The 23,770-nt window shown below is 39.1% G+C and overlaps 1 protein-coding gene across 6 annotated transcripts in view; it reads left to right on the top strand.

Moving 5' to 3' along the window:
- The window catches only part of AUTS2 (activator of transcription and developmental regulator AUTS2), a 1,267,464-nt gene that overhangs the window by 511,453 nt on the left and 732,241 nt on the right, over nt 1-23,770 (top strand). For all 6 annotated transcript variants that reach the window (XM_083174084.1, XM_083174087.1, XM_083174085.1 and 3 more), the window contains one exon: nt 7,243-7,344. In XM_083174084.1, coding sequence (XP_083030210.1) covers nt 7,243-7,344 — 102 coding nt within the window. The remainder of the gene's footprint in view (nt 1-7,242; nt 7,345-23,770) is intronic.

Here is a 23,770-nt window from a genome sequence, read left to right as displayed (position 1 = left end):
GACTTAGTAGACTAGAGGGGAACTGAGAAGGTGTTTTATCAGTGACAGGAAGGTAGGGGTAGGGGTTTTGTTCAGGAGAGGTGTAGTAGGTTGGGGGAAAAAGAGATGGTAGGACTAAGGAGCAAGATGTTAGGCTTTGTAGAATATATGCAGGCATAGGGCAAATGATAGAAAATGCAAGTAAGACATAACCCATGTAAGAGTGCGATTAGTGAGTCATAACCTGAATCAGGATCAAAAAAGAGAGCCCATTACCTTATGGGTTCCATCAGATCCAGCCAACATGAAGGCAGTGTAATACCAAACAGTCATATCCACATTATTGCTTTAGAAGAAGATGGAATCATCTAGTCACATCCCTCTATGTCCTGGTCATGTCCTCATCACCTAGGTTAACAGATATTATGTAATTTTTTACTCCTTCTAAATTATATTAATCAGGGTATAGTCAGAATTATATAAGCTTTCTCTATACTGACAATAGAGTGCACAAAGGTCAGTAAGGAAGCACATCCTCACTGCAATGAGAGGGCACAGATGCTGGAATTCACTGTCCAATTCTAGTAGTGATAGGACCCAAGCTGCCTGAGTCCCTTCCAGCACTGATAGAGCCCAACCTACCTGTGTCGTACAACTGCCTGACCTGCTCACTAAGATACAGAAGCTACAGCCCAGGACTAGTCATGGGAAGCTCCATTCTCTCCCTCTGATCATCAGCATTCTTAGCACAGCTTAGCAGAACAAATTAAGCTTGCTGTCCCAAATAATATTAAAAGATTAAATTGGTTATATAGGTAGCAAATGAGCCCCCTAGGGGTTTGCATTATGAGTCTGTATTACTGTACAGTAGATAAAGAATCTGTACAACAATATATGTACATAGAACGTTAAACATCATGGGTTATGCCATGGCATGTGAGTCTTTACATATACATTTGTGAATGTTGGTCATAATTTTAGGTTTAGTTGTCCTTTAAGAACTCTGTATCAAATGGAATTGTTTTTATGTATTTCTTTTGAACTCCAATATATATGTACATTATTCACAGTCATTTATATGTACCCTAGTATGCATGAAAATGTAAGATACTTTCAATAACTAAATTGTAATGGATTCTTTTACACCTGATTCACAAAACTATTAAAGTTCAACAGAGATTAAATCATAGTTTAAAAAGTATTTTGCTCCTTCTGATGCATAGAAATTGTTTTTCTTGTAGCACAGCTGACAGACAGGAAAATAAATATGACCTAGTAATCCTCTTTCAAAATGGACTGATACATTTGAATGAAATTGTTTGACTTGAAAGATCAGGAAGAGACGATGCTTGAATATTTTAAACTACCATCATCTCCTTTCTACTGTATCACTCGCATACTTTACCTATAACAAAATTATAATAAACACTGAAATAAATATTTAATTCAAGTCTTTTTTAAAACACATTGCACATTTGTATTTTTATTAAGTAACATAAGAAGGATAATACATTTAGGTTTTTATTGTAGCTTGTAAATGATATATATTCAGTAATGTAGCTCATATTCTAAGAATAAATCATGATATTTAATACCCAGCCTGCAAACATTGATTTATTTGGTGACTTATATCTGTATACTATAAAGTGGTCCTCTTAATTCTTCGTGCTGCTACTTCCCATAGGTAGGAATTAATATGGGCATGACTGAATTACATCCATTTAGAAGCCTCCATTCTATACCTTATTCCTCCCAGCACAAGAAGATTTGCATATTTTCAAACCATTGAAATTATGTATCATGGCTATAACTAGGGTATGTGAGTGCTGCTGTCACACAGAGCACAGGGCTTTTTGGGCAGCACCATCACCTACCAACGGCAGTTCACGTGAGTGACTGCAGCAGTGCTTCAGGATTGTCCTTTGAACCCTGCAGTCTGTACATATGCTCAAATCATCCTCAGGATGTTCTGAGCAGTACTGGAGATACCTTCTGTGCAAGGTAGCACAGGATAATATAGAGTAGGGCAAATCTATTTATCAATTTATTGGAGTGCTTTATGAGGGTGAACAGGAATATATCTGTGTAGAGGCCTGGATTGCTGGGAGTCATACCACACCTCATGACAACAAAGGAATTATGTGGACTCAGACAGAGCTGTGTCTGATGTTTATATTCCAACTCTGATACAATGTCTTGTTGATCTTTTTCAAAAAGACCCATTTACAGGTGGAAGCACGAAAATCAGGTAACAGTGGACGTGGTCATTAGAGAACAATCCAGATCAGTTGTTTACGGAGTCCTGAGATGAGAACACCCACTGCAACTTTTTAAAAAAGAACTAAGCTACCGGCCGGGCAGTGGGACTGCAGAAAAACTAGAATGGGTGATATGTGGCTAGAATGGGGCTGGTTAGTTACCAGGCTGGCAGCTGTGTTTTGTACCAGCTTTGATTGGTGCAATTATTTTTTTAGGAGACCACGGTAGAGGGCATTGCAGTAATCTAATCGAGATGATACAAATGTATGTGTGACTTTTGGCAGATCTTCAGAGGGAAGTAAGTGTTTGATTCTGGCTATATTTCTCAGATGAAAAAAATACTATTTGGTTGTGGCTCCTACTGTAGGAGACATGGCATGATCATGGGGGGGCATCCAAGCCCCCTACCAAAAAAAAATGCTCTCTCTAAATCCTGCCAATTTCACCTCTGCCACATCTCCAAGAGTAGTCCTTTTATCACCATATAGGCTACCAAATCTCTTATTCATGACCTTTTCATCTTCCAGTCTACTAAACCCTACTCTCTTGTCTCCCTCTCTCTCACTTATTTCCTCTTAAATCTATCCTTGTTGCTAAAGGTTATCTCTGCTTCCTTTCTATCAACTTTGATTTGCTCTAGAAACACACCTAGTTAACATGCCTACTACCCCTCCTCCAACTCACGAGTTAAGCAGAAACTTGGTTTTGCCTTTTAAACTTAACTTATTTTTGCCCTATAAAACATTGGATGAACTCACTAGAAACTAACAAATTGCTGCATCTCATAGGCCAGGGGTTCCCAATCTTTTTTGAATCACGGCACACTAGAATACAAGAACTTTTTTTCACGGCACCCCAAGGCCAAAAAAATGTAGAAAAAAATATAAAATTAAATGAATTTTAAATGAATTGTGTTTATATGTGATCCTCAAGTTCAGTTATACGGTAAAGGGTTCTGTTTGTACACACATTTTATGATTGGTAGTCACCAGAACTGGTTTTGTCCATAAATAATTGACCATAAAAAATGTGACTATGGGGCAGATTTATTAAGCTTGGAGAAGAGATAAGCTGGAGATAAAGCGGAGAAAATGTAAAAGGAGATAAAGCACCAGCCAATCAACTCCCAACTGTCTTTTTCAAACACAGCTGATTGGCTGTGCTTTATCACCTTTTACCTTTTATCCGCTTTATCTCCAGTTTATCTCTTCTCCAAGCTTAATAAATCTGCCCCTTGGTCTTCAATCACCAACCTAAGGCACCCCTGCAAGTGTCCTGAGGCACCCCAGTGAGCCTAGGCGCACAGTTGGGAACCACTGTCATAGGCTATTCTACTATCCCACAAATGTTACAGTATTTTAATTAAATTATTCACCAAATTACATTTCCTCCTTTAGTATTCTTTTAAATTCTTTATTATCCCCTGTACTTCTACTATTAAAACAAAAGTAAAAACATCCTTTAGCAGAATGATTAGCCATGTCAAAATGTAATTAATAATTTAACTTGGAGGATCAGCAAACAGCAAATCAGAATGGTTTTCCCTTGCTCAAGTTAATCAGACACAAGCTTCTGATTGCAAACTGACTTCTGCATTCTTTTTCATCATACAAATTATAATAAAAGAAAACACATATTTAATGGGAATCTTGTTAACTACAAATACCCCACACTGGCATAAATTGAGATTTTGAGGCAATTTAAAGATTTTATTAATTAACAATTATAATAGCGTAAATTTTCTTTTAATTATGTATTAAACAGATTTCATTTAAAGTACAATATCAATTGGTATACAAAGCAGAAAGTATTTTTTTATTTTTAATTATTAATATTTTAACACTGCAACATATGATTCCCAGCTTTTGTGAACTGATTCCCCATCACATTTAGAAGGTTGTTCCGAGTTGTCATTTTTAGAAGTTAAATCATTACAAGTTACAATTTTGGTGACAGTTTTTCTGCTACTCAGTCGTCGGGTAGGGAAAATGAAGAAAAGCAATGCAATAATACGTTGTAATGCTAGTTTCTGAGCTCAGAATTGATGAATTTTTTAAGTGTTATTTTGACATTTATTATTATATTTTTTCCACAGTGAGTAAACTACTCTACTGACAACTCATAGATATTCTCAAGAAAATAAAAAGCTCCCATTAAAGAGAAATAAAAATATGGATTTATACTGCTTCTTTGTAACATCCAATAGCTTAAGAAATTTCTAATAGAAGGTGGCACATGACTGAATGGCTAGCCATCGTTATATGCCATTTTCCTCATGACAAGCTGCTCAAGAAATCCCTTACAACATAGATGGGGAACCTTTATGGGGAACATTTGGCACTCCAGCTGTTGTTAAAGTACAATTACCAGCATGCCCTGCAACAGTTTATGCATGGCTAAAACTGTAGCAGGGCATGCTGGGGTGTATAGTTCAACAACAGCTGGAGGGCCAAAGGTTCCCCATCACTAGTTTTTAGAAACTCTTTAATGGTTACTTTATGACACTATGGATAATTTGTGAACCCATAAAGAATGACAAATGTTTGTCCTCCTATCACATACAAACCCTGGCTGCAGATGTGTGAAGGGAGAAGGAGGTGCCCTAGCAACCACAGAAGAGGGATGGGGCCAAATGCTGCCGGAGCTCAGCAAATGCCCAATGGAGGGCTGCTGAATCTGGGCATGCACAGCAGCCCACTAACAGTCATTTTACTTCAAGCATGGTAGCATTTGATTGCTGCCTGATCGGAGCTAAGTTCTGATCATGGAAGCCACATGGCATGGCCAGCAGCGTGAGCAGGTTTGGTTGCTCAGCTGGAGGGGGGGGGGGGCATAGGACCGGTAAAGTGGAAAGTGGAAACTTTCCTGTCAATTCCAGTGCCTCAATCCACCCCTTTTTGGTGCCTGCCTAAATGGTATCTACACTCTAACTACCCATGCAATTTTCACCTGAAATCACTTTAGCTTCATCCCGTCCTTACTATAGTTATTACTTCTTTTGGGCAGCTATGTGATTCATGTGCCAATTGGTGCCTTGTTGTATATACTGGTAGCGGATGCAGACAGTGGTGCTGCAGCCATTCTAGGGGACACATGGACTATGTTCCTAGTTATCACCACCAGATTAAGCCTTCGGGGGGCCCGGGGTCACTTTAGACAGGGGGGCCCCTCCCACTTGTCATTACTGGCGCAAACTGCATAGAGAATATTACGCTGTCAAACCACAGTAAAGGTGGTATAAACTTGGTCAATGGGTAACTCCGGGGGGGGGGGGGAATTAATATAAACATTAATATATATATATTACCAAATGAAAAGCCTGTGTTTGTCCTCTGTACCTTACTCTGTAGGAGCCCTGACAGTCTCAGTACTGCCTCTAATTGAAAACCATCCCATGATGATGTCGCTGCTGTCCTCCATGGGCCTGAAAAGAATATGATGAGCTCCACCTAGCAGAGCTCAGCACAAGCCTCTCAGCCTCTGACCTCTTGTGCAAAGTCTCATGGGACTTAGTCAACTCCCAGTAATGCACTGCACACTTGTGCAGTCAATGTGCCTTGGCTCCCAATGCTCAGCACCATTAATCATTGTCACATTGGCAGATAGGTGAAGCTGCAGCACTACACCGCTCCCATGCACAAAACTTTTAGCTAAAAAAATATTTATTTATATATATTTTGAAAAATACATGCCAACAACAGGGGGCCCCTAGATAGGGTGGCCTGGGGGTACTGACCCCCTGTGCTCACCTTAATCCGTCCCTGCTAGCTACCACATGTCCCCCAATGGTGGTATTATAACATTTCAGACTGGTCCGAATGATTACTGCTGGCATTTTATGGCCTGTACTGTGAATTACTATTTTCATAAAATTGATACACAACATCTTATCAAAACATTTTTGGAATGTGTAACAGAAAACCAATGATATTTCCTGCAACACTCCTGTTTACGTTGTGTAGAACAAACCATAGCGAAAGACAGTTTAAAAAAAAGTGAAATGACAAAAAGGCACCCAACTTTTGCTGGTTTATCTTAATACAGCAAATTAAACAATTAATATGATTATTGTGATGACAGGATTAACATGTGGATATGGGGGGGGGGGGGTTCTGCTGTGTAGGTCAAGTGAGAAGTAGTTTCACAGTGACTAGGAGTCTGTTGTGGGATTAGCCATAATTAGAAGATGGAGAGTGGCAGGCCGCTAATCAGTGCTGAGTTCTCAGACACTTCAGCTGCAGTTAAGAGCTCTGTGGAATGCTTGCTGCAGTAGCAGCTGGTGCCTTGGAAATTGAATAAACACACAATAAAAAAAAGGTTATTTCACTCTAATAGGTTTGTAACACTCTATTCTTACAGTAATATTTGGCTCCTTACGAACTACATACAGTGTTGCATGATGAATTATATTAAACTTGTCATCTGTTTTGCTTGTGATGAATTGCTCACTGGTCATTGAAAGACAATAGAAAATGAATCAAACTCTTTGTCTGGAATGTTTTATCTGTGCTGCTGGATGTAATATTTATGTATAGTCAAATATTAACACTGTATAGATATAATCTGCTTAACTGTTCCATTCAATTTCTTTGGAGAAAGCATATTGGTCTAGTTTCTGATGATGACAAAATAAGTTATTTTGTGGCTTTATGGATCATTGCAAAAGCTTATTTATTGTTATATAATCATAAAATGGTATTCTCTAGCAGGCTTGGTCATTAACACCAGGAATAGCGCAAGTTGTCAGCCACTATACATGGATATAGGGAGGGATAATAACGTGAGACATCAGTTGCTTTGATACCAGCTTTGAGAGCAGATACAATAATGCTTTGGCTTGCCATGGAATTAAAACAATTATAAAGAGCTTCGTTGAGAAAGACCATACAGTAGAATGAATTCAGTACAAAAGGGCGATGCAACCATTAGAATGCTTGTCACTGCATGCATGGAATTAAATCTACATGTGGAGATTCTAAATTATTGATCAACATCTCTCCCCAGCTCAAACCAGGACAGAACAGCTGCATAAACAGCGACAGTGAAAGTCCAACAAGACAATCAAAACCTTTGCAGAGAAACCCTTGCCATGAGCGACTAAGTGATGTAAGTACAGCAAATATACAGTTATTGTCAATTCATTTTAAAAGGAGAAATAAGAGATTGCTAAAGGTGTCTACACACTGGCCTATAAATATTCGCTGTTTGATTGAATGGCTGATCTATCAATGCACCATCTGCCAGTGTGTATGAGTGATATATCTGAGAATGGAGTCATTCACAGATATATTGCATCAGCTGTGTAACAAAGCCAATGCCTGATATAACTAAAGATATATCAGCGCATCATGCTGTGTGTACAGGCGATCCGATGATGGCACTTATAGCCGCCGGTGATTAAAGCACAGTGGGAGGGCGCATGCAAACGCACCCGACCAATTGTGATGTCAGTCCCGATGGATCAGGTAGAGTGTATGGAAAACACGTCGCCTGATCCATCTGTAGATATACTGTATCTGGAGATCGATATATATATATATATATATATATATAAATTTATAACAGAACAGGTGTACCCTTTCAATGCGCTATATGAATTTTCAGGCAGCAACTCTGTTAGTGGGGGAAAGTGGAAATGGATAGAAAAACAGGAAACAGAGTGCGCCACTATTGAGAAGTTCCACCACCAAATATATCAGAACTGTAATAATTACAGACAAATCACTGTTCAACAGTTTAATAGAATTCATAAAACAAAGTAAAAACACTTTTTCATCTGTTTGAAGTCAGTTATTCAGTTCAAAATTACAAGGAAAACAACCAACGCGTTTCGTCACAACGACTTCCTCAGGGATAACTTTCCGTAGGTAATTAGACAGTGAATATAGAAAATCTCTCCAGGTATGAATCCTTCTGACAAGATATAAAATATATAGATGGACCCCTTGAAGATCCTAATATTGATGCACAACCGCATCAATTTCCATGAGAGTCCCTTTTAAAAAACTCCTCAAATAGAATCACAGCGGGCAAATCACAAACCGAGTGCAGTTGGTTGGTGATTTGCACGCTGTGATTCTATTTGAGGAGTATTTTTGAAAAATCCTCTCAAGACCTGCTGCTGTTTTTTAAAAGGGACTCTTATGGAAATTGACGCTCCTTGTAATATAGTATGCAAAAGAAGGATGTCACTCCGGAACTTGCAAGAAGTAAATATTTTACTGTGTGCCTACGTAGTTTTTGGCAGTAGCCCATCTTCAGGACACGAACGGGCTATTGCCCGAAACGACGAAGGCACACAGTCAAATATTTACTCTTTGCAAGTCCCGGAGTGACATCCTTCTTTTGCATACTATATTACAAGGAACATTATTTCTCCCTGGATGGGCACCTGGGCCAGCCACTGATGCTGTTGAAGCAGCAGGATGTGTCAGACCTTTTTCAAATATATACAGGTTGAGTATCCCTTTTTCAAATACCTGTTATCCAAATTATTCCGAAAACCATACATTCCAGAAAGTGAAAAAAAATTCTTGCCATAAACACTACTGGGGACATCTATAACAGCACTACTGAGGATATTATATGTAACTTGCACTAAATATGTGCCAGTAAATGATTGCTTGGCATTCCCATTCAGAACCTGAGATATTACACAATGTTTGTTTCATGTTTTGAAACCTTGTTTTATGCACAAATAAAATATATTTGTGTGTATTTCATGTAATTAATGTGTTTGTACAACATACATGCAAGAAAGCTCAAGATACATCATTGAAATATAAAAATATTCTGAAATATGGAATAATCCGTTATCCAAAATCCTTCTGCTCCCGAGCATTTTGGATAAGGGATACTCAACCTGTATATACAGTATATCAGTTACAGATGTTCCCAGCAATGCTTTTAGCAAAAAAAATACTAAATGAAAATACTGTACATTCCAGAAACTGTGGATTGCGGAATAATTTGTAAAACATATATCCGTATAAGGGATACTCAACCTGTATATGCATTTGAATACAATATCATTAAAGTCCCTGTATGTTGAGGAAAGTCCATCCCAGTGCATGGTCAAAGATACAGAAGTCTGGGAATACAGAACATGTGAAATCAAAATGAGCAAGTGCACTGTATGTTTGAAAAAAGGAATGGTTACAGAAAAATATAGTTATTATCTTTTTCTTAAGCATGTCAGATGCCTCATCCTTGTTTTAAAATATCTCAACGATTCATCTTCTTATCGACTGCCAGCGAGGCACACGGAAAGTAAGAGTTGGCATGTTGACAGAGACTTGTTCCTCTTTCACTTTATTACGATCCAAGTAACAGAATGACACTTCACAAATGTGCACAGATAACAGGGGAAACAAGTGAAGATATGTTAGAGACTATTGGGACCCATTAATATTCTAGCCATACCAAGTTCTCTGCAAAATAAAATGCATTTACACTTTAAAACCAGTTATGCAGTGAAAAAGTTCAGCTGTAGATAACCCAACTGTGTCTAATTTACAAACAATTACTTTTTCAGTTCAATTATTATCTGTTGACTGTAGTATTTGAAATTATTTTACTTATTTCTGTGTGGTTTTCTGATGCAGCTACAGTATGTTTATATACCCTGTACATGTCCTTTATTGCCTTGTACTGTAAGTCACTGCTTTCTTGTTTTGCTTATTTGTTTTTGCACTCTGTAATTGTGAGCTGTGTATCCCTTGTGGCAACATATAAATAAATAATAGTAATAGTACAACATGTAATACGCCCACAAATAACCCAGGTTGACCCGGGTCACTGTGCGGTGTGTAAGGGCCTTATGAAAAATCCCAGGCCCAGCAACCTGGCAATTAAAAGCAGGGTTTATCCGAATCGGACCCAGGTTAACCTGGGTTGAGGGACCTGGGTCTCGTTCACGATATCGGGAGGAGGCAGCAAAAGCTACAAGCTTTCATGCATTTGCTTTATTTGTATTGTATAGAAATGGAGCACAGCTGGTATGTATGAGATGCACTGAGATGGTCACCTGGATGCACAATGGCCTTTGTAGCCTATTCGATTGTTAAGCAGAGAGAGAGAGTAACTTTGCTAAATAGGTCCATGAATATCAATAGGTTTTGGGGCATTTAGCAAGAGGGGCAAAAATTTAAGTAAATTCTCGCAATCATTACAGAATAAGTGTAATAAATACTTATAATAGGATTGGCCTCCTAAGGACCACTAAAGTTTCTTATTGCATTCAGAGTGAGAAAACAAATGTAAAATAATGTTGCAGTTATTTTAGGATAGCTATGGAATACTCATGTAATTATTTGTTATACTGTATTCCACTTTCATTAATGTACCCACTGGGAATTTCTAATGGCAGCTGGTACATTAAATGTACAAATGCGACACATGAAATAAAAACAGCGTCAGTGTTATCTTAATCTCATAATTTAATGAAGACACAAGTTAGGCTTCACTGAGTAGTATTTAGGAAAAACAATAAAGGCACAATTAAAAACAATTAAGGGATCGGTCAAACAGTCATACATGTAGTACGCAGGAGGGTGAATTGACGATTAGACCATTATGCTCATTTGTTTGATGGGCTTCTGCAAAAGGCTGTGCAAACCATTTGCGAGATACATTTTAAAATGTGACACTGTGATGTACCTGAATGGGTCCAGAGAAATAGGTATATTTGTGTAAAAATGATACACTATGCTATTTTCTTTATAAATAACCTCATTATATCCAGGAAATCCTTCCGAAGGGTGAACATTGCTGGAAGAAATCTTATTTCACTGTTCATTTCCTAGACTATTAATTTACTATATTTATGTAACAGCAACCTATTACACAGTGCATTACAATAATGGAGGTGAGGAAGATAATGATTCAAGGTTATATAATACATACACAGTTAAACTGTTTCATAAAGCTTCTGCATGAACCTCTGACTTAGTGGGAGATTTATCATACAGGTATCTTGAAAAGAGAGTAAAGCAAAATAAATAAAAAACTCCCACCCAGAGCCAGATTTAGACTCCATGGGTCCCTCTGCAATACAATACCCCCCTCCTTAGAGGATCGATTATATATATATATATATATATATATATATATATATATATATATATATATATACTACACAATAGTGGAGTGGCGCCTTTCACGCAAATGTAAGATAGTCCTGATATAATATCCAATTTTCAGATCCAAAAAAGCAAGAAGGGAATTCTTCCAATATTCATTTATTATTCTTCAGTGGATAAGAGTATAAAACAACGAGTAGATAACATCCCAACGCGTTTCGTCTCACAGAGACTTCATCAGGGGAATATGTTGTATCAATCTTCTATAGGTGAATTCTACTGCTTAACTGCGTAACTCATATTAAAGTATATGATAACGATGGTTTTAAGAGATAATCTCCTTGATCCTGTTTAATTTAAGGATTTCCCATATATATTGCGGATAATTTTTTGTTAGAAATGCCTAAGTGTCCATTGAAAAAAGGAAATTCTGATGGCCTCCCAGGTTGATCAGAAAATAGTGACCGGATTGTGATAAAATATCTTCCAGAAGAATAGAAATAGAATATGCCCTCCAGAGAGCTTCCTTTTCCTTCTGAAGAGACCAGCAGAATGAATATTGGAAGAATTCCCTTCTTGCTTCTTTGGATCTGAAAATTGGATATTATATCAGGACTATCTTACATTTGTGTGAAAGGCGCCACTCCACTATTGTGTAGTATCTTGGTTGTTTTATTCCCTTCCCTCAGGGAATTCAGTGGAAAGGCTGCCATAAGTCAAGTCATTACTAACATTTCTACTTTGTGTCATATATCTGAGCATAGCGCGTGTTGGAATATTGGGATTGTATATATATATATATATGTAGCGTGGTGGGAGTGGCGGCACTCAAATAAAGACATTGACGACCTGGATAACCCAACGTTTCAAGACCTGGTGGTCTCTTTATCAAGGTGTGAAGACGGTCTTCACACCTTGTGAAAGAGACCACCAGGTCTTGAAACGTTGGTTTATCCAGGTCGTCAGTGTCTTTATTTGAGTGCCGCCGCTCCCACCACGCTACATATTGAACCCTTGCCAGGGATCTATTGCGGGGGGCACCAGGTTATCTTGTTCTTCCAGCTGACCGGAGGAGTGCCGCAGCCATCCAATCATTATATATATATAGAGGGGCCACCCTTAGCTGCACCGATAGGGGATGTCTCAATCTCCAAACAATGTTCAATATAAAAGAGTGGGAGTGTGGGCCCAACTGTTCAAGTCAAAAGTGGATAGATAATGTCTATGCAGAACTGGTAGCCTGCACATATTTGCAAGATATCAAGACATCCATGCATGCACCCAGGATTTTCTGGCAAAGCCAACAAAATATTCTTGCCACTTTCTGCCAGTATGACCAATATTTTATTGCCACATAAGGCATACCTCCCAACATGACCCATGCCAGGAGGGACACACTACTCTGCTGCTGGAATTTCCTGTTAATGTATGATTGCCATCACCTGTTTTTGTAACAAGAAAGGTGCTTCACCACTGGTTTTAATTTTTTTCATTTCACAAAAGTTAAGAGGAAAGCCCAGTAGCAGAGCAATGTGTCCCTCCTGGAGAGGGTCACGTTGGAAGGTATGCATAAAGCTTAATGCTTATGTTGTTGAAGGATTACTTGCACCCACACATGTGCAAACATTTCTGAAGGTGCCAATGGGGCATGTATTACGCAAAGGTGCTGTTGTGAACAGGTCAGATAATGTGGTTGTTCATGGATAGTGACTGGGAGAGGATATTAGTGCACATAAGAATGGTCAGTTCAGTGTGCATGCTATGGGAGTGTCATGGGTGTGTCAATGCAAGTGGCTGCTTTCACAGACAAGCATAGAAGGACATGGACAGATGGAGAAATTAATTGTCCCTTCCACAGTGCTGGGACAAGTTTTGATGGTGCAACCTATGGTGGCCTATAGTATAAATGATTACCATGTACAGTACATGAATACTATATGTCCTTGCACATTAGACTTTGCAGATGTACACAAGAAAATGGACTTTGTAGTGACATTGGCATAAACTTGCAGACATGTACCCACCATTAGACACTGCTATGCGTGTATTTGCACCCATAGGGTGTGCTGTGACAAGCACCAATAGAAAAGCTGGCCTATTGTCACTTAGTAAATAGACCCATCGGTATTTAGGTGGTGATTCAGGTTGGTTTGCAAAAGCAAACACCTTCTTTGATGGACAAAACCATGTGCTCTGTAGGTGGGGCAGATGTAACATGTGCAGAGAGAGTTACATTTGGGTGGGGGTCAGTGTTCCCTCTAAGCTGTGCGCGCGTGCGCGCGCACACAACTCGACGAGCATGCGCACAGACATTACAACAGAGCGCACAAAGCAGCAGTGGTCCATTTTTGCAGTTGTGGACTCAATTAATGTGTGTTTCATCCATTAACTACATGTGCTGTGTTTTGAATGTTTAAATGTTTAATATCATTTTAAAGTAAAGTTAACACAAATGCTGAACGTCATTTTCCAGTTATATATATAAGTGACGCACAAAAATTAAAATTTCCTTCCAAAGTTGCACAGCCAAAATCTTTAGCCGCACACAGATTAGAGGGAACATTGGTGGGGGTGTGTTCAAAATGAAATCTAAATTGCAGTGTTATGCTGTGTACACACGGGGGCGATAGGGGCTGAAATCGCTGGGAATATGGTCGCTGAGCGACCATATTGCCAGTGATTGGAGTGTGCACCAGCGATAAATCACCGGGTGCGCGCTCCCGTTTTCAGCCCCTGAATGGTCGCTGGTCGGAGGAGCATGCTCCTCCGACCAGCGACATCCCCTGCCTCTTCACCCAGCAGTGTTTAAATTTTCATCTGCGACCATCTCTGGTCGCAGATGAAAACGGGACACGGGGCAATATGATTGCTGAGCAATATATTGCTAGCAATATATTGCCAGCGATCATATTGCAATATGATTGCTGAGCAATATATTGCTAGCAATATATTGCCAGCGATCATATTGCCCCGTGTGTACGCACCTTTAGAATAAACAGCCAGTATTTACTCTGCACAGAAACAAAATAACCCACCCAAATGTAACTCACTCTGCACCTGTTTCATCAGCCCCACCTGCAGCGCACATGTTTTTTAGTCCATTAAAGAGGGAGTTTGCTTTTGCATATACAAACTTATATAATATACAAACTTATATAATATACAAACTTATATAATGATAAAAATGAATGGGTAAAAAGCACATAGATGGAGCTGGCCTTATTATTGCTGGCGGAGCGCCAGGACCGTGTCCCTGGCGATCCGCCAGCAATCTGGCGCTCTGGCTGAATGAGACGCTCGTGCGTCTCCCACGCACGAGCGTCTCAATAGCCGGGCGGCGAGGCGGCGCGGCGGGTGCAGTCCTGCCCGTCTCCAGCTTCAGGGAGACGGGCAGGGCTGCGGGGGGCTGCGGGGGGGCGGTGTGGACCGGCGGGGACCCGGGGAAGCCGGCGGGGACCCGGGCAAAAGCACCGTCGGAACGGGACGCGCGTGCACCTCGTGCACGCGCGTCCCCTTCCGACATACAGATGGCGCGGGGCGGGGGATGGCGGGTGGCGAGTCCTCCGCCATCCCCAGCAAAGACAAGCCCGGCGCCATCTGTAAGGAAGACTGAAAATTAAACATTGTGAAAGATGCATTAGGTATACGTGTAGGTATGAAATGTGGGGAAAATGTATATAGAGAATATTTAAATAATTTTATATTATTATTGAAATGCAAACATGAAAAAAAGTGTCTTGCATGCATGTTGTTATTTCTCCAACTTTTCTTTATTTATTAGAACCTGATGTTGATTTTCCCAAACAAATCCACTGATACTGAACATCTTATCAACATGAATAGCATTTATTACTGGATCAGGCTTATTGCCACAGTCAGCCAAGAGAATAAAGATCCTGAGCATTGTGGGAGTTCTCTGAAATTTATAGACTAAAATTCTAGAAGAAAATGGCTGTAACTCTTATTCCCTAGACTCATAAATAATGCTCAATAAGATTTACTAAATGAATTCTGTCAGACTTAGAAGTCAACATGAAGCTAACTCTTTTATTATTTTAATGAACAATGGGCAGTGTATGTATTTTTATTAATAGAGAATAGCTAAAAGTAACTAAAATGCTCAAAACAGACACTGGTGAATATACAGAAGAAACATAAAAACACATCAAATTCTAAATAATTGGATTGATACTGTATAGTGGGGAAAAATGTAAGAACTATAAAACTTCAGGGCTACCAATTACAGCTTGGCCTAAACCATACCATCCCCAGGATACTTTCATTCAGGATCTGGTGCCAACCTTGTAAATGGCCACTATCCGGATTCCATCAGTGGCATCCTGACTGCCAGCATCGCCAGGATCCATATATATATATATATATATATATATATATATATATATATATATATATATATATATATACACGGGGATGGTGAGGCGGCACTCCAAGGATTTTAAAAAGAGTCTGACACGGCTGTGTTCTGCTTCCAACATTTCAAATCTTTTACTAGATTTTTCGTCAGGGATAATCCCTGTTATCCCTGATGAAAAATCTAGTAAAAGATTTAAAACGTTGGAAGCAGAACACAGCCGTGTCAGACTCTTTTTAAAATCCTTGGAGTGCCGCCTCACCATCCCCGTGTTAATTCAGCTCTACCCAGAACTGGAGGTAGGCAACCAGGTCGCATTATCACTTGTTTACAGAATGCCGGTCCATTGGACAGATATATGTATATACAGGGCTATTTTTCTGCAGGCTCCAGCAGGAACTGTGGCCCTTATTCTAGTTCACTCATTCTGACAAAATATTTCTTAGATGGACAAAACCATGTGCACTGCAGGTGAGGCAGGTGTTACTTGTGCAGAGATAATTAGATTTGGGTGGGGTTTTACACCTGCCTCACCTGCAGTGCACATGGTTTTGTCCATCTAAAAAATATTTTGTCAGAAATAGTGAACTAGAATAAGGGCCACAGTTCCTGCTGGAGCCTACTGAAAAATAGCCATGTGTACCTGTATATATATATATATATATATATATATATATATATATATATATATATATATATATATATATATATATATATATATATATATATGTATATATGGCTCTGTGTAAAGCAAGTAGCGGCACTCCTCCGGTCTTAGTACTCAAAGGATTTTATTGTGCAAAAGGCTCTGATGTTTCGGGGCTACAAACGCCCCATTTTCAAGGTGTGCAAAACAACCATTTGTTTTGCACACCTTGAAAACGGGGCATTTGTAGCCCGGAAACATCAGAGCCTTTTGCACAATAAAACCCTTTAAGTACGAAGACTGGAGGAGTGCCGCTACTTGCTTTACACTGAGCCATACATCTCCTTCCCTGGGAGGCACCCACGGCAGTTGAAATCCATGAACGGAGTCCCGGGCTGACACATGAGCTATATATGTATATATATATATATATATATATATATATATCATTCTAAAAGGGTGTAGACATGGTGCAATGTACTTTCTATTCAATCCCAATTCGATCCTGATTGAATCAGGATTGAATAAATATAGGTAAGGGATCCCTAAAAGATCACCTCACACCTCCACAGAGGTCCACACAGAGTAACACTGCGCTGACCCTCCTGTTGAAAGAGAGAGGTCCAGTGACACTAACTACAGCCCAATGGCACTCGCTGTTAACATTACACCTTTTAATTAAAATAAACACATTTTTTTAAACTACCCCTGCCTTGTTGACATCTCATTTATCATTGATGCTAAAACACATCAAAGCATTGATTCTGGGTACACACCAGAACGATGCAGGTAGTGAGCAGATCATAAGACGATAGCACTTCTGATTGGTTGCTATGGGCATCTTAGTAAATATACTTAGTAAATATATCCCATAGTGTAGATGGAGTTCGCAAGTGGGTACAGATCTGTAACTGGGCAGAGATATGTGGCTGCACAGAACAAATTCATTTCAGGGTCTTGGGCATGCAAGCCAATGTCCATGCTTATTCATAGCAGACACGGATGGGACGTGTTTTTCTGATGTACAGATAGAGCCACTGCCATCCTTGGATTAGAAAGAGTAGTAGATAAGTGGATTAGCCTACCATCAGAGGTGGTAGATGCAAATACAGTAGTACAATTTAAACATGCTTGGGATAAGCATATTGATATCCTTACAAAAAAATAAGGATCAAATATGGTTTGAGGTAACATGTTTAAAAAAGGGGCAGACTAGATGGGCCAAGTGGTTCTTATCTGCCGTCAAATTCTATGTTTCTATCTCCATAAAACTCTCTAGGTTGCTCCTCTCTTTCTCTCTCTCGCTGACTCCATGACATCTGTAATTATTTTCTCTGATCCCTCTTTTGCTATGAAAACCCTCTCTTTCTCTCTCTCCCCCAGACACCCTCTGTCTCTCTCACTCCTCTCTCTCCTGTCCTTAAGAGGAATTCTAGTGACAAAGGCTGGGGAATTGAGGGGAGGGGTTTCAAGATTTTGCTCTGGGGCCAACAAAGTTCTAGTTACGCCCCTGTTTATGACTTAAAGGAATGAACAGATGAATACTTTCATAAAAGCATTTACTAAGATACAAAATTATTAAAGATAACTACTATAACATGAACAATTATAAAACAAGATTTAGCGCTCAAATAAGAGCAATCCCACTTACATTGTCAAAGAGAAAGAGCACGATTGCTGTTATTGAGAGACCTAGTGCAATAAAATATCTACACCATATTAAAATGTATGACAAATTTAGTTCTATTAGTTCTATCTCATAAATTTTCACCTTCACTAGTTTGTAGTTTTATAAAATTTAAAACTGTAGATCGCGATACAGGTGACTACTAATTTTAATAAGATTTCAATATAGGACTTAAAAGGTCAAAATGTAATTGAGTGTGAGAATCAGACAGTGAGAGATTTTGGGAGGAGGGATTTCAATTTTTTTTTAAAACGGGAATCAATTAAATGGCCCAATCAACCTAGTTTTTCAGTATAAATGATTGCTGCTTTAAAAAAAATGGGAAAACTTTCCCAAATACTCTATTTCTAATTCTTACACCCTATTACATTTGGCCCTGGGTCTAATTCAAAAAAGCAAGCAACTGGACAAAACCAGTGGGGCAGAAGTATCATATGCAGAGAGAGTTAGATTTGGGTTTGGTGTCTTCAAACTAAAATATAAATTACAATGCAATAATGCTGTCTAATATCTGTGGGCTACATGCAAAATCAGCCTTTATTTACCCTGCAAAGTAACAAAATAAATGCATTTACTTCTTTTGCTTTGGAACATGGTGCCTGATTCAGACCTGTTCGCTAGGCTGCGTGTATTCAAAGCCTAGCGAGCAGATAAACACTGCCCTGCCGATCGTCCTCCTTCCCCGCCGACTGAATCTGTCCCCTAGCATGTGAGTGCATTCTTCGCATACACATCCACTTTCATGCACACAAACAGGAGAGAAATCATTTGATGGTTGCTCACATAGGATGATTTCTCCATTTTTCGCTAACAAATGTCAGCATGAACTGACTTTTCCAGCGCCTGCTTTCTGCCAAATTTGTTGCAGACATGTTGATGCAGGAAAGGACCATGTCAATGGAAAATAGTGAGTGAAAAAAAGTGTGGAAAGAGTGCATGGTCAACTGTGTCTAAGACATGCTGAGAGGTCAAGGAATAGAATTGACGGTACTCTTTACCTAGCACGGCGCCCATCACGGGCATCGCGGCCATCGCATGCACTAAAAAACGGGTGCGACGCGATGGCCGCGATGCCCGCGATTTCCCATAGGGAACAATTGACTAAAGTCAAGGCATTTTCAGTAGAGTTTATGAGGCAAAAATCCAGATTGAAGGGAGTCAAGAATAGAAATGGCTGCAAGAAAGTCCCAGCCGAGGACATCCCATGTCACTTACTGCTCTTGTGGTCAGCAATCTGCTTGCAGGGGTCTCAAGTTCTAGACTACAGTCCCACACTTCTCCCATTGCTCTAAAGCTCACGTGGTCCCAGTGTCTCTCTTCAGTCTTCTCTTACTGGTTCCAAAGGCTAAAGGGTCTAAAAAATCTAAAGATTAAATATAGTATTATTGGCACTAAATTGGAAACTACTGAGGAGGAAAGGGATCTAGGAGTGACTATTTCAGGTGACTTAAAGGCAGGAAAGCAATGTAGCAATGCAATGAGTAAGGAGGGTCAGATGCTTGGTTGCATAGGGAGAGGAATCAGCAGCAGAAAGAAAGAAGTGATAATGCCACTGTATAGGTCATTGGTACGACCTCATGTAGAGTACTGTGTTCAGTTCTGGAGGCCATATCTCCAGAAGGATATAAATACATTAGAAACGGTACAAAGAAGGGCCACTAAAATGGAACTTGGACTACATCACAAAATTTACCCGGAAAGACTAAAAAAATCTTAATATGTAGTTTAGAGCAGAGGAAGAAGTGTTGGAAAGTTGTTATTTCATTAAATTATGCATTTTGTTTCTTTTGAAAGCAATTGTAAAATGTTTGAGGATTTTTTTATTTAATTTTCTTATTTTTTTACCAGTGAATATATTTATTCATTTTGTGTTTAACTAAGTTTTGAACAAAGATATTTGTAGAGGTGCCTAAAAAACTTGCCAAAATCTTTTGTTCATCTCACAACAATAGGCAATAGGTAATGATTGTAAAATTCTTCTTGTACATGGGCATGCATACAGTACATAGTAATTCAAATGCATTTCATCTCCATGGCAGCATAAGAATGACAGACAGTCTGCGCTTATTGAGGCTGATGGGCTTTCTGATGCCTATTTTTGTTTGTAAGTCTGGGTTCTTAAATGCTTTGTTGCTTTATGTTAATTCCTCAGCAGTGCAATCAAATTCTTGTCGTAATTAAAGTTGTCAGTTGGAAGGCAAGCCAATCGCCGAGAAAACACAGCATAACAAATGAAGTGAAATGATTCTGCATGTAGCTATACGATGCTTCGCCAGGCATGAAATTAAATAAGTAATTTGATGTTGACATCAGAAATTGAAATGATACCCACTGTTCCCTCGTTCACTCAAACCTGCATAAACAAAAGTCAGGACAAATATGTATAACAAAGCCCTTGTGCACCCATCTCTCCCTTGTATTATATATTTGCATGTCAGAGATTTTACATTTCAAAGCAACAAAGATGTTGCAAGTTTTGTTACCATTGTTTGCGAGAGAAATTAGTATAAATCAACAAACCCTGCTTATTTGAAATGATGGCATGTGAATGCGAAAGAATGTGTTTTGTCACACGAGGAATGATACAATATAAAAATGTCCAAGTATTTAATCAATTAAACTTTTTTTTCATTATCTAATGCATCTATCCATTGTATTTGCATTTAGTTGGAGCTGTATCAAAGCTTGGAGAGAGATATTGTGTAGAGAGATTCACTACCAACCAAGCAACTCCTGTCATTTTTCAAATGCTTTTAACATGGTATTTTGGAGCTGATTGCCTGGTGGGCTAGTGCTCTATATCTCTCCTCTTCATCTCTCTTGGCAGTTTAGTACACCTGCCCCAAAGTACTAATCAAACAGCTTCTATCATTTTACAAGCTATGTTTGTAGTTTTTACACTCCCTTATAGCAAAACTGTGGCAAAGCATGATGGGATGTGTAATTTGACAACAACTGGAGAGCCACAGGTTGGCCAGGCCTGGAGTAGACTATGACTGCCCTATATTGTTTTACCCACATACTCTTATATCCCAGATTCTGGTTTGTACCAGTCCTGCCCGTGGTCCCAGTTGAGGCATACGACAATAAAGAAACTAACATCCAATTTAACTATATCCAGGCTTGATAAAATGCCCAGTAAGGGCACAATGCTATTCTGCTGCTAATAGGTTTGCTGGTAGCTATTCTATTAGCCTCGATGCCGGCATCCCTTAGTCCTGATACAGTACTTATCCCCGATCCCATATGTTCAAGCCTGATCCCGGGTCCATTTTTGGTAACTAAACTGCCATTATTCACAATAGCCTGCCTTTTTTATTAGCCAAAACATTGTAGGATAGCACCCTATAAGTGTACATGCTTTGCATATGTTAGTGATTGCTCATTCGTGTTCAACATCACTGGTGAAGGCTTATCCTATCCAATACCTAACCTAATATCCTTTTTTTGTTTTTGGTGATATGAAGAGGTCATAGCTGACTATATATGGGCATTGGATTGCTTTATTGTAGGCAGGTTTAATAGAGCATCACTGATAAAGATGATATGATATTATCATAGGGACACTTTAAATGATATGACCCAAACATGTTTGTTATATGTTTGCAAGATAATGATTTATGAAGCTTATAAATATATGTACACATTTGTTTTACATTTGAAGAAGTCTCCCAACTCTGCACCTTCACTGAATAACAGGCTGCTGCTAACATTGTTTGTGAGAGATTGTATTAGATTGCAAGGGCTTTCCAGAAATAACAGCTGAAAGTGTGCCAATATCAATCTCTCAGGCAGGGGCAAGGCAAAGGAACTCCTATCAAGTAAAAACAAACAATGAATTACATCTAATTATTAGCAGGGCTGCCTGTACATGGGGAATAGTGAGGTTTAAAGCAACAGTCTGAGCCCCAAGCCCCTGAGGGGTCTCTATGTTAAAATAGCACCGCACAAAAAAACACTACTAATAGGATCATTTTTCAGGTTAATTCAGATGAGGAAATATTGAGTGCAAGAGCTGGATAACATTTTTGATACTATAGTTAGATCCTGTACAACCATTGGTCTCAAAGGAGTTTCAGTTAATTAATGTCCTTTTCTTGTTCAATGCTCTAATATCCTGAGAACAGTGACTAGGAGGGAGAATGGTGAAATAGATAATGTACCAGTTCTGGTTGGATAAAAAATGCATGACTTTGCAGTGATTGTTATTGTACTGTTACCAGATCATAGTCTTTCTGTATTGCCATAATGCTTACAGCAGATATGAGGTCTAACTCCATGTACACACTAGATGACTAGGGTCACCACCGATATACTGTAGTTAACTACAGGTATATCAGCAGTGCCGCTGATCAAACGACATAGTACGTACACACTGAACGATATTGGTTACCAATATCGATAAGTGATGTCTCTTGTCCAAGCTCTTCATTCAGGTTGTTGGCCAAAATTGACTTGCATGTATAGCTGATGGGGGTGCCATTAATGATGCCAAGGATGCGCGTTCTTAATGATATTAAGCATACATACAACTTTTTTTTTAAGATATTGCCAGAAGAGTCCCTTCTGAGCAATATCTTTAAAAGAAATGTCTGTTGGTATGCTCAATATCGTTTACGGTATAACTCTGTGTGTATGGGGATTAAGTCTGAGGTGGAAGTAAAGCTAAAAGGAGAAGGTATAGTAAGTTTTCTAAACCAACTAAAAGGAGAAGGTATAGTAAATTTTCTTAACCAATGCAGACGGGGCAAATGTTAAATGTAGAGAGATTTAAGTTTAAGGGGGGTGTCCAAATTGAAATCTAAATTGTAATGTAAAAATTAAGCTGCCCATTGGTGGCCAATCCTGGTACATTTTTTTCAATCTTTAATATCTGGAAAAAAACAAACATTTAAATACATTAGAAGTGTCCTGCCAAACAGGTCACCCGGTGTACTTACATGGTGTGGCGGCTAGAGAGGTATGGGCAAAGAGGTAATGCCACCGGAGAGATGGTGCAGGCAGAGAGGTACGACTGTGGGTTGGTGTGGCACAGTTACAGTACTTGCTCTACTCCCAAATAATCCATCCATAAAATGGTATGTGTACTGAATGCAGCACAGGTGCTACTGTGTAAATGCACTTCAAGGCTGGTTAAAGATAAATTCAAGTTAATTCAAACAAATTATTTTGTCCAATAGTTTCCAGATTTAAGGGGATATTTACTAAATTTACAGTTTTCTGTGTTGGTTTGAAAACCACACAATTTACTAAGGAAACTGTGCAGCATTAGTAGGAACCAATTTTACAAATTGGCGTCCAATTTTTTCTTTAATAAGAATATAAAATAACACAAAATTTATAAATTTGCCAATCTGGAATAAAACAGAGATGGCAGGGACAGGCAAAAATGGAAACCACAGGCAGTTTGTGTTAATATGCTCTTTTAATCTGTAATTGGTTACTAATGTTCTGGAACTGGTTTTAAAATGTCAGACTGAATTCTTGGAAGTTGGTCATCAATAGCAGCAAACTGTAAGCTCTGTGTTTGTCATGGGTCACTTTAATGTTCTTCACCAAGTTACTATTCTTGTCAGGATTCACTGGGAATCAGTCACTGGATTCAAGGGCCAAGAGTGTAGTTGGGCCTGGCATTCCTGCAATGAAGTTTAGACTTTGCTGCCGTATTCCTACAGGCTACAGTTTCCTTAACGGCACCCATGTGCAACTAGCAGAGGGCAAAACAAAAGGTGACACAGGGAAGTATA

This window comes from Crinia signifera, chromosome 2 (assembly GCF_055691185.1).
Source record: "Crinia signifera chromosome 2, ASM5569118v1, whole genome shotgun sequence".
NCBI classification, from domain to species: Eukaryota; Metazoa; Chordata; class Amphibia; order Anura; family Myobatrachidae; genus Crinia; species Crinia signifera.
This window is presented reverse-complemented; position numbering and strand designations above follow the sequence as displayed.